At 45.2% G+C, this 12,343-nt stretch overlaps 1 protein-coding gene across 5 annotated transcripts in view; it reads left to right on the top strand.

The window, feature by feature from the left end:
- Window positions 1-12,343, top strand: part of KANK1 (KN motif and ankyrin repeat domains 1) — a 1,603,545-nt gene that overhangs the window by 947,348 nt on the left and 643,854 nt on the right. For all 5 annotated transcript variants that reach the window (XM_069625753.1, XM_069625752.1, XM_069625751.1 and 2 more), the window contains one exon: window positions 3,325-3,448. In XM_069625753.1, the coding sequence (XP_069481854.1) occupies window positions 3,400-3,448 (49 nt within the window). In that variant the 5' untranslated portion in view covers window positions 3,325-3,399. The remainder of the gene's footprint in view (window positions 1-3,324; window positions 3,449-12,343) is intronic.

Genomic DNA, 12,343 nt, shown 5'->3' with positions numbered 1-12,343 from the left:
AGAGCAGATAGAATTTCGCAGGATTGTGACAATTGGGTAGGGGCTCGTCTGAGGGATAGGCACATTCTGGAGATGATAGCGATACCGCCTCCTCGTGCACCATCTCTGTCTTGCCTGGCTATTGTGTAGCCATCTGCGATGGCTAACAGAAGCGACGGTCCTGCTGCGTTATGTAGCCATGTCTCAGTAATCGCAAGGAAATCAAGATTGCCTCCTGTGATTAGATCAGCAATGTCAAGGGCATGGGCGACAAGCGATCTTGCATTGAGAAGTGCACCTTTAAGGGAGGGGGCCTCAGTAACAGCTTTGACCTGGACAGGTTTGGCTGTGATATTATTGCTTGATTTACGTTTGATTATTGGTTTGGTGGGCATTAGAATTGGCGATAGAATGTGAAGGTGACAAATTAGAATGAATAGGTTTCAAAATATGCTGAAAGTTAGTCTTCAGGTTGGTGGGAGGTAGGGATCTTCTCAATGGTTCGTGTAATTTTGTTAATCTGGCGCGGAGTCTAAGGTTTCTATTAGACGTGGCACAAGGTAGGGAAGCAAAGGATGCTGACCCTAGGGCACTGTGGAGTGCAGGTTGTGAGGGCGTAGCATAGTGTATAGCTGTATTTGTCAGTTTGGGCGGGCTAGGATCTAGTATAGGTGCTAGAGGGAGCTCAGTAAAGCATACTAGGCTTCTAGTATCAGTATGTAATGTGGCAGCCATAGTGCAAAACAGAATAGTTAGAATTAACATCTTACTCAGTTAAGCGGCAGGAATATGGCAGTGCTAGTAGAGGCACCTATTCCAGGTACCAGTTGGTCAACACAAATAATCACAATTGGGCAGCAAGATTAAACAAAGTAGGTCAATGCAGGTGAGGCACCTGGGCCGGCACACAATTGGGCAGCAAGAATACTGTTGAGAGGTTCGCTCTACTTGGGATGGAAGTTAATGCGGTGAGGTACCTAGGTGTTAACCTTAACAGGGACTTTGAGAGCTTGTTCGACCCTAATTTCCCCCCGCTGCAGCAGAAAATACAGGCAGATTTGGGGAAATGGGAGAAGCTAAAGATCTCTTGCTTGGATCACCTGAATGCGCTGAAAACGGGGGGGGTTATTTTTATTCCAAATGCTTCCGATACACATACCGGAGGGGTTCTTTCGGGAGGTACCGGGTGTGCTACCTATGTTCCTCTGGCAGGCTAAGAAAGCAAGAATCCTCAGGTCGACCCTAACATTACCAGTAGAGCAAGGAGGGGATGGCCTTCCAGATGTGCGGCTCTACTATAAGGCAATCCAGCTTAGAGTAGTGATCCCCCATCTGATGTTCCAGAGAGATCAACAGTGGGTGGCGAATGGATAATTACCACCTGAGCCCGGTCAGGGAATGGCTATGGGTACCTAGGGACAAATTGTCAAGGAGAATACGGGATCACCCCATCCTGGGAACTATATGGGAAATCTGGTGACGGGGGGCGAACATGAAGGGGGTCTCGACGTGGCCTTCGCCTTTGGGTCACCTGTGGGTACTGGGAATCAGAGCTACCATACCAAACCCAGGAAAGTTTCAGGGTTGGTTTGAGGCGGGCTTGGAACGGATAGGGCAGCTCTTCAGGGGGGCACATTCATCCCGATAGTCCTCTATGGGGATGAAAGTGCCCCCCTGAAGAGCTGCCCTCGAGGCGGCCCTGGGCCTAGGCAAACTTTGTATATTCTTGTACTTGCAGCTTTAAGGGGCACTCACAGTACCGAGGGTAAGGGAAAAGATCGGGAGATGGCTCACCCATGTTTTAGAAGTTGCTCGACAGGGGCACGACGATGCAAGGGCTGATTTGGGCCATGTACAGGGCCTTAGTGGGAGCAGGAGATGGGACAACAGAGACCCTGATGGAGTGATGGAACAGGGACCTGGGGTTGAAATAGATGAGACCCTCTGGGACAGGCTTTATAGCAGTGTACTTAAGACATTGCTAACATGTCAGTATAGACCGCATGTGATTAAGCTCCACCATAGGTGGCAGTATGACCCGGTCAGACTGTCAAAGATGTTCACCCGATGAAAGTCCTAAGTGCTGCAGGGGCTGTGAAGGGAGGGCGGATTACGGGCACATGTGGTGTGATTGTCCCAGGAGGATACAGGTCTTCTGGGATGAGGTCCTGGGTTGAATCAGAGACCTGGAGGGGATACCCAGAGATACAAATCCTCTTTTGGTAGTGTTTGGGATGGAGGGGGAGCAGAAGGAATACGCGAGGCTCCCAAAGTTGCAACAACTTTACTGCTTGCCGCTAGAGCATGTATCGCTACTAAATGGAAAAACAAACATTTACCAAGTAAGAGAGAATGGCCCAATGTGGCCAAAAGCATTTATTTAATGGACATAATCACTGAAGGGCTCCATCTAAGGGCTGGTCCCACAGAGATGAAGTGGCACCCCTTCATCGTGCGATATGACCTCTGATACGTAGATGGGATGAGGGGAGGCGGACCATGCAGGGATTGAAATCTAGGTAGGGAATCGCGGGTATGAAGGAGGGCTATGGAGAGGAGGTGACAGACCGCTTTGATGATGACTCGGGGAACAATGGGGCACCTAAACGTGGGCTATCTGATGGACAAAGGCCTGTAACCCGAACAATAAGTGTGCGCACAGTACCGGGGAGGGCTGAGAGGGAAGTGGGGGAATTTGTGGGTTGTTTTTTCTGATGGTTGCTGTTTCTTGTTCTCTGTTCCTTGAAATGACAAATTTGTAATGTAATGCCATGTTCGCCTGCACAAATAAAATAAAATGTGAAAAAAGATATATATTTGTTGGGGGCAGGTAAAGAAGATCCCATCCCTGAAATCCTCCAGTTAGGGTGGTAGGTGGGGGAGGGGGTGGAAGGATGTGAGCCCCCACACTCCCGATTAACACAATTGCTTGCTCAAAATCAAGGGTGGTTGGGAGGTTTATATGTTGTGAAAATCAGTTTCCACCAGTGACGCCCCTGACTATAATTTCGTACCCCCTATCAGAAAACCTGCTCCTCAGGGATACAGTTTGGGGAAAATGGTCATTCTGCTCGCCCAGACAGTCCTCCCCTCCAAGAATTTGTGTGATTAGCTATTGGTGTTGTGTGTGTTTGTGTGTTTTCCTGTTCTGCATCCGCATGGCTTGCGTTGAAACTTGCTGACTATTAACTACTGCAAAATGGTTAGATTTATTGTCATTTTAATGATTAACCTGCAAGCAACCGAGCCTAACAGTGAATGTTTGACTCGCTCTCATGAATTAGAAATGGCAGCCGCTGCTTTTGAGAGTTGAGAAATTTTAATTGCACCTTTTCTTTCTTGCAGGTTGCATGGCAGGTTGGCATTGATGCATGAGACTTGCATGACTCCACTTAGCACTTCCCTTGGATTTGGTCGAGAATGCAGGCTAGCATGGCGCATGCCGGAAACTTAAATGGAAATGCACCAGGTAAACCAGTCTTTTTTAATGTATGGATGAATTGCTTATTTCTTCCAACAGGTATATAGAAATGGCATTCCTACTATAGTTTTCACTGATTTCTTTTCTACTCTGAAAGTTCTTAAAGGAGTGTTATCTTGCCTCAAATTTTATTTAGACCATTGAAGTCCTCCTAGACAGCAGCAAATATGTAAATTGGACCTTCAAATGTACTCCTGTGTGAAGACATCACAGAAAGAATCTTTGCAAGCTGGCTGCAACTTTTATTAAACAGCAGAAATAGATGACGGGATGTCTGACATTGTTCAGCTGTGGCTACTTAGTGCCTCAAAGTAAATACAGAGCCACATCGTATGACAGTACCTGAAATTAAAATCTCGGGCTAGGTGTTTCTTTCTGGCTCTCTTCTGCTCTGTTGGACAGTGCTATGTCATGCTTCCAGTTATCAATATATTTTTACTTTGTAGTAGTTGTGGTAGAGTTGCAAAAATTAATTATAAAATGGCTACCCAGTGGTGTTACATTGGGAAAAGGTGGGGTAAATATACATACTTGAACATGTTATATTGGTATTCTTCAAGCTGCCACCCAAGAATACTTCAATGTTTTAGGTCAAGGATATTGTATGGTATCCCCCTTTTTAAGCCAGCATTTTAAAAACCAGGGTGGTTCTAAACATTTCCAAGCACCAATTGCATGTTTTTATGATTAAATCAAAATATTTAGACTTCTCCATGAAATGTATTTTTTTGTATTAACATTTTTATTGAAATATTTACAATTCAGTACAAACAAAAAGCCCAGACAAATGAAGAATAATAAAAAAACATGTTGCTGTGTCAGGTCCAGGAACCTGCCCCCAGATCTCCTTGTACAGACCACTCTTTTTTTGCTTGTGCAGGATGACTTTCTCATACAACGTCATCTTCTGCAGGTCGTCAACCCACGCCGCCGACGTGGGACATTTGCTACCCTTCCAATCTCTCAACACAATCTTCTTTGCAGCGAGAGAGGCCCTAAAGAACAAGCTCTTTTGTGGGTAATTGAAATCTTCCAAATGTTCATCCTCCCCAGGACAATGGTCACAAAATCAGTCTGTTCTCAAAACTGTTTTCATTGTCTTCGTGACTTCACTCCAGAACACACACACACACACTACAACATTCCCACATCATGTGCTCAAATGAGTCCGACCTATGACCACACCCCCAACACGCACCAGTCAATCATACCTCTCGCACTCAACCTGGTTGGTGTCCAATAAACTTTATTTAAAATCTTTATTTGCTGCACGCTCTCACCCAGGTTCAATGAGCCCAAGGACACATTTCTGCATAGGTTTTCCCACCTGCCCTCCGACATGTCTGTGCCAATTGCATCTGACATGTCCCCAATAAATGTTCATTCCACTTTTTCCTGCTCATCAAAAGCTTGTACATTGCTGAAGCAAAATGTTTTTCCATTAAAGTTCAATATCTGTTCCTTAAGAGAGTCTCGTTCGTTCACTGCGATATTCCCTATCCCGCTATCTTCTGTATTCCCCATAGGAGCAGTCGTGATGATTCAATGTTCTCGAAAGCCTGCTAAAGGGGATCCAATCATTGTTCTCAAATATGTCTCCAAACCACTGCACACTGCTCAAAAACGAGTACGGCCAGAACACGGTCCTCCCATTGATCAGCACCCTTTTATTCATCCAGGTCGAAGTTCTAGGGGACATTGCTGGGCCCTCACCAATCCTTCCCTCAAGCGTGTGCCAGGGCCATCTCAAAGAATCTCGAAGAATCTGTTGGAAACTCTTGATTAGGGGGAAATGTGCACCTTTGCTGCCAAAAATGAAGAGGGTTTGTTCCCAATTGTTACTTTTTGCTGAAGCCTCTGCTCCAGTACTACTTGTCTAGTGTGGAGGCAGTATTGCTATATGGTCTGGACCTTTCCCTAATTGATTTGGGGGAGTATCTCCATTAGGTCCAGGGAATGTCTGGAAGAAAATATTGGGATTGACAAACTCCATACCAAACTCAATTATTAGACAAGGGATTGGGTTAATCTCGCTGGGAGCTAGAGCCAGGTGGAGAAAGATGGCTGAGTATCTAAATTATTAAATCTGCCTCCTATATGTCTCTATAAGGGCTGGGGTGAGGATCAAACTAGGGAATCTGGTGCAAGTATTAATAAATTTAAGGAGCAAATGATTGAAACACTCTTATTGATAAGCTCATCTAAAGAAGTGCTTACTTACAGCTTGGCCCCAGTAAAGAAGAAGCTTTTCAAATATGATGGGGCAGGCTCCTCTGATCAGGTGGGAACATACCCTCTTTATGGTGAGCATGGTACATTTCTCACTAAAAGGGAGGCACTTCAAAATTATATTTTGATCTTTCTGTGTCCAAAACTAAGGACAATTTATCTTTGCTTTAGCTACACCAAATTCCGACTCTAGAAAGAACAAGCAAGTGGGATTCAGGTCTGGGCAACCAGACCTGTAGATTTTGCGGTAATTTGGCTGCTAAATAAACTATAAAACATCTAGTAAATTGTCCGGCACTGAATGATGAAAGAAAAAGACATCTACGGACGGAAACCTTAAATGACTTCATGTGGTCTGGTTTGATGGGAGGCCAACGGCAGAGTATGATACTTGCATTATGTGGTTTTCTCACTGTGATAACAAAAAGAATTGCAGAGTTAAGACAATAATTAGCAGAAAAATCCTTCTCCAATGAATTTTATTATGAATTTTCTTTTAATTGATGCCAATGTATAGTTTTCTTTGGACAATTCTGTTTTTGGATATTTTATTGTAAATATGTACGACGATATTTTCTTTTGTATTTTTTATCTTTTTTCTTCTTCTGTATAATAGTGAAAGGTTTGTACATTTGATGTCTGAACCAAAACACTAATAACAAAATAAAAAAATACAATTATTACCCAATGATAAAAAGGGACTGTCCAATCAAGGTTGTATACAAATATCTACTTTATTATCATCACAACAGACTGTTCTCGCACACTACAACATGCAACCCTCCCTGTAAAGGAATGCAGAGGAAAGACAGTTTCAAAGAAGGAAAAGGATGCACTCTGGATACTGACAAGGGGGGTAGTGTGGGATGTATTGACCCACTCCGCTATGCGGCATCACCCTGCCAGTTATGGGGAAAGAAACAGCAACAATGGCGGCAAAACCCTTGTGCGGGCCAAAAACCTACAAAAACCGCATGCTTCAGCACACAAAAAGAGGGATGCAAAATCTGCCACCCATAGTGCATGTGCAGTGGAATAGAGCACACCCTGCAGAAATGTGCCAATGAGTCCTATGACCAGCAAACAGAGTGCAGAGAGAATAGCAGCACTTTGCAAATGAAACCCAAAAATGTGCCTAAAAATGACATTTGCTTTGTTGCCAAAAACTCCAAAATGCCTATAACACAACACTTTTCAACATTCACAGTCTTGCCTGGTGCTAAAATCCATGTATCAAATTAAACATTGTGAAACATACAAAGTCTGAAAACTGACAGCCTCTATACCAAAATCTGGGTGCAGTACCCGGGGCTGCCTGAATGACAGCTGTCAGAGGAGGACTGAGAAAGCTTTAAAATAACCTAAAACTAAAAGATCTGCAGAATTAGGAAACATAAACAGGATTGTTGCCAAAAAGGAATACATATTTTAGTTGTGTTTTTGATTCCACAGATTTTAAGGCCAAGAAAGAAATGTATTTGTATGTGATGCAACAGATGTGGGTTTTGCGAAGTTTAAAAGTTAATTATCTTGGCTGAAGCTGCTGGAAAAGCAGGTTTTTCTCCCAGAAGGAGGGCCTTCCACTCAGCAGAAACTCACGGGGAGGTGTTAATTGCAGGTTGGGACAGAATCTTGTCATCAGAGGGCAAAGGAACAATGACAAAGTTGCAGCCCAGGAAACTCGAAGTGTGAAAAGGGTCGTAAATGGCCTCTGGAAGGAACAAGCCAGGAGGGGGATGCCTTGGACTGCAGGAAGACAAAAAGAGGCGGAGCCAAGCGACCATCTGTTGCTAAACTTGAACAAAGAACACATTTTAAAAGACATATAACTTGCTATTCAAAATGGTGAAAAATATAAAAATGACAGTTGTTAATTTAATTTCTGGCTGCACGTGTGAAGAGGTGGCAGAACGGTGTGACATGTTCTGGACAGGAATGGCAAGATATGTGGTTTTATGCAAAATGTATTACTGTTAGAATAGTGAAAATGTACACGCATATCCCTATGTTAAACACGCACATTTGTGGAAATTTGCAGGAAAATTGGAGTGTGTTCATAGCGAAAAGGACAAAATTCTGTAGAAAGTGGAGACAAGATCCCACCACTGCGGGGTTTTGAGGAATAGCTGCTATGTAAAATATGGCATCTTTATGTGTGATTTGTATAAAGGTGACCAATGTAGAAATGTACATATAATATAAAATCAGATTTTGAGACCAATGGATAAAGGGAGGTCTCTGAGGACTGTAAGGCAAATCATAAAACGTGACGTCATCCGGCCTTCATCCAATCACTCAAATTGCAAGGCAGAGATGAAGTGTGGTCCTATCCCAGCTAACAGGGGCAAGCCTAGCTAAGCTGGCCCCCGCTGCCCCTTTGTGATGTCATTTTTAGGCATAAATAGAGACAGCTGACAACACATAGGGACTCACAGATCCAGCCACCTTCCTGATTCCGGCGAAGCACTCTGATCCAGCTTCCTACATCCAGATTTAAATATTCTTCCAGATCCAGATGCCAAATCTCTTGCCAGCAATAAAGACTATTGATTTCCAGCAAAGCCCCAATCCCCAAATGTATTCTCTCCACTCAGTAAAGCGCTGTGTGGTGTGAGAAGGCCTTTTGAACCAGTATCCAGAAATGCTCTGGCTTGCCACCACTAGGCTTGCCTGAGGAATCAGCTGATCCAAATACCCACAGACTAGGAGAGCAGATCAAGTGCCAATCCGGCGACCGGCCTAGAGGATCCAGTCCTGTGCCCGATGTGCTGTCTTCCCTAGACCAGACCCACTCCTAACCAGAGCTGACAGTCCCATTTCAAAACATATCCTGTGAGTATAAATAGGAATAACTGTGTCCCATAGTATATGTCCTTTGCCTTGTCTTATCCCTAGCTCAAACCCATCCTATCTTTCCTTCAGAACCTGCATTGCTAGAACTATAATTTTGCGCTGACCATTTTCTCATCTGAAGAAGTCGAGTTTCCTTATCAGGTGGGTCACCCTGATCCAGTGACTGTAAGATTCCTGTGTGGTATTTGCTTCTTCATAGTCACCCCTAGTGGAAGCAAACCCATTTGTCATTTTCAAAAGGGCACGCCTGTTTTCCATTCTTGTGCCTATTTTACAAAAACGACCTTTACTAAAACCTACATAACTCTCTCCGTTTTTGTTATAGAATTGAAATTTCAACTCATACTGCAAATCAGTGCGATTCTCCCGTTATGGCAAATATCGCGCAATGAAATAAGAAAGATTTTAAAATCTGAAAAGTTTACACGTGTAAAATAGCTCTAAATTGCTTCCGACTTGGACCTTAAGATTTCAGTTGTTTACTGCTGACCAAATCATTGCTTGTTCTTGTGTGCAACTATTCAAAGCGGCTCCCATAGAAATTTATAACAATTTCAGTATTTCTGACCATATTTGGTGTTTTTGCCCAGTCCATTTTAAAGACAATCTTGAAAGCCAGTCTGACAGCTGAAAGGAAATTCTGTTTTTCTCTTGTGTTTGCTGGGGGAAAGTGGGACTGATATTCTGTTTTATTTGTGCTATTACGGAATACCTGCTCTCTCCTCCTATCTCCTTACATTGCCTATTGGGGGGGGTTGAGGGGTGTTGCAGGGGGAACTTCTAACCACAGTGCTATCTGATCTAAACCAACACAAAAGTATTATTTTCTGTGCTTCATTTGTTTCGCTTATTACCTATTCCTAGTGTACTAAAGATATTATTCAGTGTTCTGTCACCCCATTGGTGATTGTTGTGTACCTATTATACTCCTACGTTCCGTCCCCTTTCCTCCATACTTATGGGACATTCCTCCATCCTGTGGGACGGGACCAGAGCACTTTGTAAAAGCATCAAAATTTTGCAAAAATGTTAGTCATTCCTCTCTTTTACGCGGGGTACAGCACGCGGCCATATCCCCGCCCATTTTAGCTCCACATCGCCCATCAGTCCTTTTCTCCGCTCGTTCGAGACTGGACGCACTTAGCATCTGCGGAAGGTTTTTTCTTCCAACTTCCTTCTCTCTGGCTGTCGCTTGCGATCGCGTGATAGTCTGTCTACGCCTTTTCAGCTATACTTTCCGAATTGTTCTTCCTGTCAGCGACGCTTCGCTAGGGCGGATCCCCATCCTCTTTCTTTAGAGTGTTTGGGTCCAGACCACTGGTGGGACTCGTGTTTTTATTGCGATTCCCTTTCGGTCCGGGCGCTTCAGCATCGGTTAGAGCGGTGAGAGGAAGTGTTCCAGCTCACTCAATCCTTCATCGACGAGAAGAAACGCCCAGTAAATTCTTTACTTTTTAGGGCACCCCGGCTGGGGGACTCCTTTCCGGGGTCTTTACGGTCTGGGAGGAGTATCAAGGGCTCTGTTACCGGGGCTTGCCCTAAGGTGCCGTCTAGGCCTAAAAAGTGTACCAGAGTTTTCTCTGAGGGTCTCTGTCTGTAACGCTTACTTTAGGCTCCGCAGGAACACCTCTACTACTCTTCTCAAGGTGCGTGGTTCTCCCACTACTTCCCTGTTTAGAGTTCTATGAGCTGAGAATCTGTGGAATTGAACAACCAGTCAAAAGTGGAATCTAAGATAACTGTGAATTATCTCCTCACCAACCAACACTCCTTCCCACTGAGTTCGCCCTGCTCACCTCTTTTTATGATTTGATGAGCTATCCGTCCTGCATCTGTGCAGGGGCGCAAGTCCTGAAGAAGGGATTGAATGAGAGCGGGAAAAGGAACCAACTCGAATGGAGGGGCTAAGGGAGTACTAATGACTCAGGAGGTAAGTTGTATGCTAGAAAAGGTTCAATGACTGAGAGAAACTAGGTGCCAAGACCATGAGGAGAAAATCACTCATAATCTGAAGGGAATGTCACTGAAAACATTTACTCGAGAGTGCGTTGCGCATACACACAATGGTAACAAGACACTTCTATCAGGCAATGCAACAAGCAAATTATTTTCCTCCTATAACACCAGAGGGATTCAGGGAACCAGCAAGATGGGACTCTAAATATACTGTATGTTCCTACGTGTGTGTGAACAAACCATGTAAAACAAATGAGCTGCTGTGACTAGACTGCCCAACTACGGAATAAACAATGTGCAATACCACAGCCACAGTAAAATTCCTAGTGACGCGAGCGACTAAAATGCTCGCTTACTAACCAAAAAGGCTGACGAGAAAATTAGATGCCAAAATAATGCTTCACAAGAAACTGTACTTGCAGTGAGATGAAACAACACGGACAGCTTCTCCTGTTAATTCCTCACAGAAGAACGCTCCTCCTCACCGGACACTCGGAAACTGTGAACTGACAGAATTCAAGTGGGAACTAGGAATCTACAACAAATGTGAACTGAGAGTGACACAGGCACAGGAATTTTCAATGACGAAAGGGAAAACTAAGGGCTAGAAATTCCTGTCAGGAACGAGCTGAGGTAAGCGTCCGCTAACAGCAAGAGGACGCGAAGCGCAGCTCCACCGAGGGGAGAGGCTTAAATACTCGCGGAGCCTGTACTACTGGAATGCTCCGCAGGATTCAGGGACGGCCGCCTGGCGGCCATTTTGAGTAAAGCGGGATAGTCTGAATTACAATTGGCCACTGGGTTCTCCCTGCTCATAGCCCAGGAATAATACACAGCAGCACAAGACCTTTTGGGGGAAGTTCTATGGAACGGTCCTGTGATCATGACACCGTAAGGGGCCTGTTGACACCGGATCACAATCCGAGACCCCTCCTGTGGGGGCTGTTTGTAGACCTAGCTCTACTGAGTCGTGGGGTACCAGAGCTCGCTCCGAGGCTTCCTTAATTGGAGCTTCCCTCATTTGTACCGGGGTGCGCCCCGAGGCCTCGCCTGGGCTTGTCGGTACCAAACAGAAGTTCGAGGCCCGGCGTGAAGAGGCTTCTACCGGACGCGGGTCCGAGGTCCCTCGTTTAGAGGCTAAGGCGACCAACAGTTCTGAGAGGCCTGTTAAGGCCTTGTCGGTGAAAGGTGTTCCTCATTGTTTCCGCTCTCGCGGTGATCCCAGAACTGTTGAGGGGGCAAGGAGTGAGGTTTTGAACCGTAATTCCTCCTTTACCGGCAGTGCCAAGGTCCTTCCTGCGAAGGCTAGTTTGGCTATTAGCATGTCACAAAAACATTCTAGGCCACACAGTACCGGCTCGGCCGAGGTTCCTTGTGTTAAGGCTAAAATGAAGACCCCTGAGCCACTTGTGGGGACTCCTGCCTCACTTCCACACGTGTCGCAATTCTTCTCAGGTGCCGACAAAATGGCAGCCGTTCCCTCCAAGAACACAGTGGCCATTTTGGATGCAACCCTTACAACTACGCCATCGGCTTTAGGTGTAGGGGGTGCTCTTTCAGGTGAACATCCGTTTACTTGTGCACACCCTTTTCATCCAGTTTATGACTGGAACGCTCGGATGCCTCTACCGCACAATATCTCGCTGCCGGTGGCATCGGCACCCTTGATTTATGTGGACAACAACGGGGAAGGGCCCTCTTGGCAACCATCTGCCCTACGCCCTTGGAATTACCCTCCTCATGAGAGGCCGCCTCCTCTCACGCCTAAGGCATCGACGGAGGACGTCTTTTTCGGCAAGTTTCAAAAACGTATGCATTCCGACCCCATGAAGGAGTACTTTAAGG

The sequence above is a fragment of the Ambystoma mexicanum genome, chromosome 6p, assembly GCF_040938575.1.
Source record: "Ambystoma mexicanum isolate Mex_15411 chromosome 6p, UKY_AmexF1_1, whole genome shotgun sequence".
Taxonomy (NCBI): domain Eukaryota; kingdom Metazoa; phylum Chordata; class Amphibia; order Caudata; family Ambystomatidae; genus Ambystoma; species Ambystoma mexicanum.
This window is presented reverse-complemented; position numbering and strand designations above follow the sequence as displayed.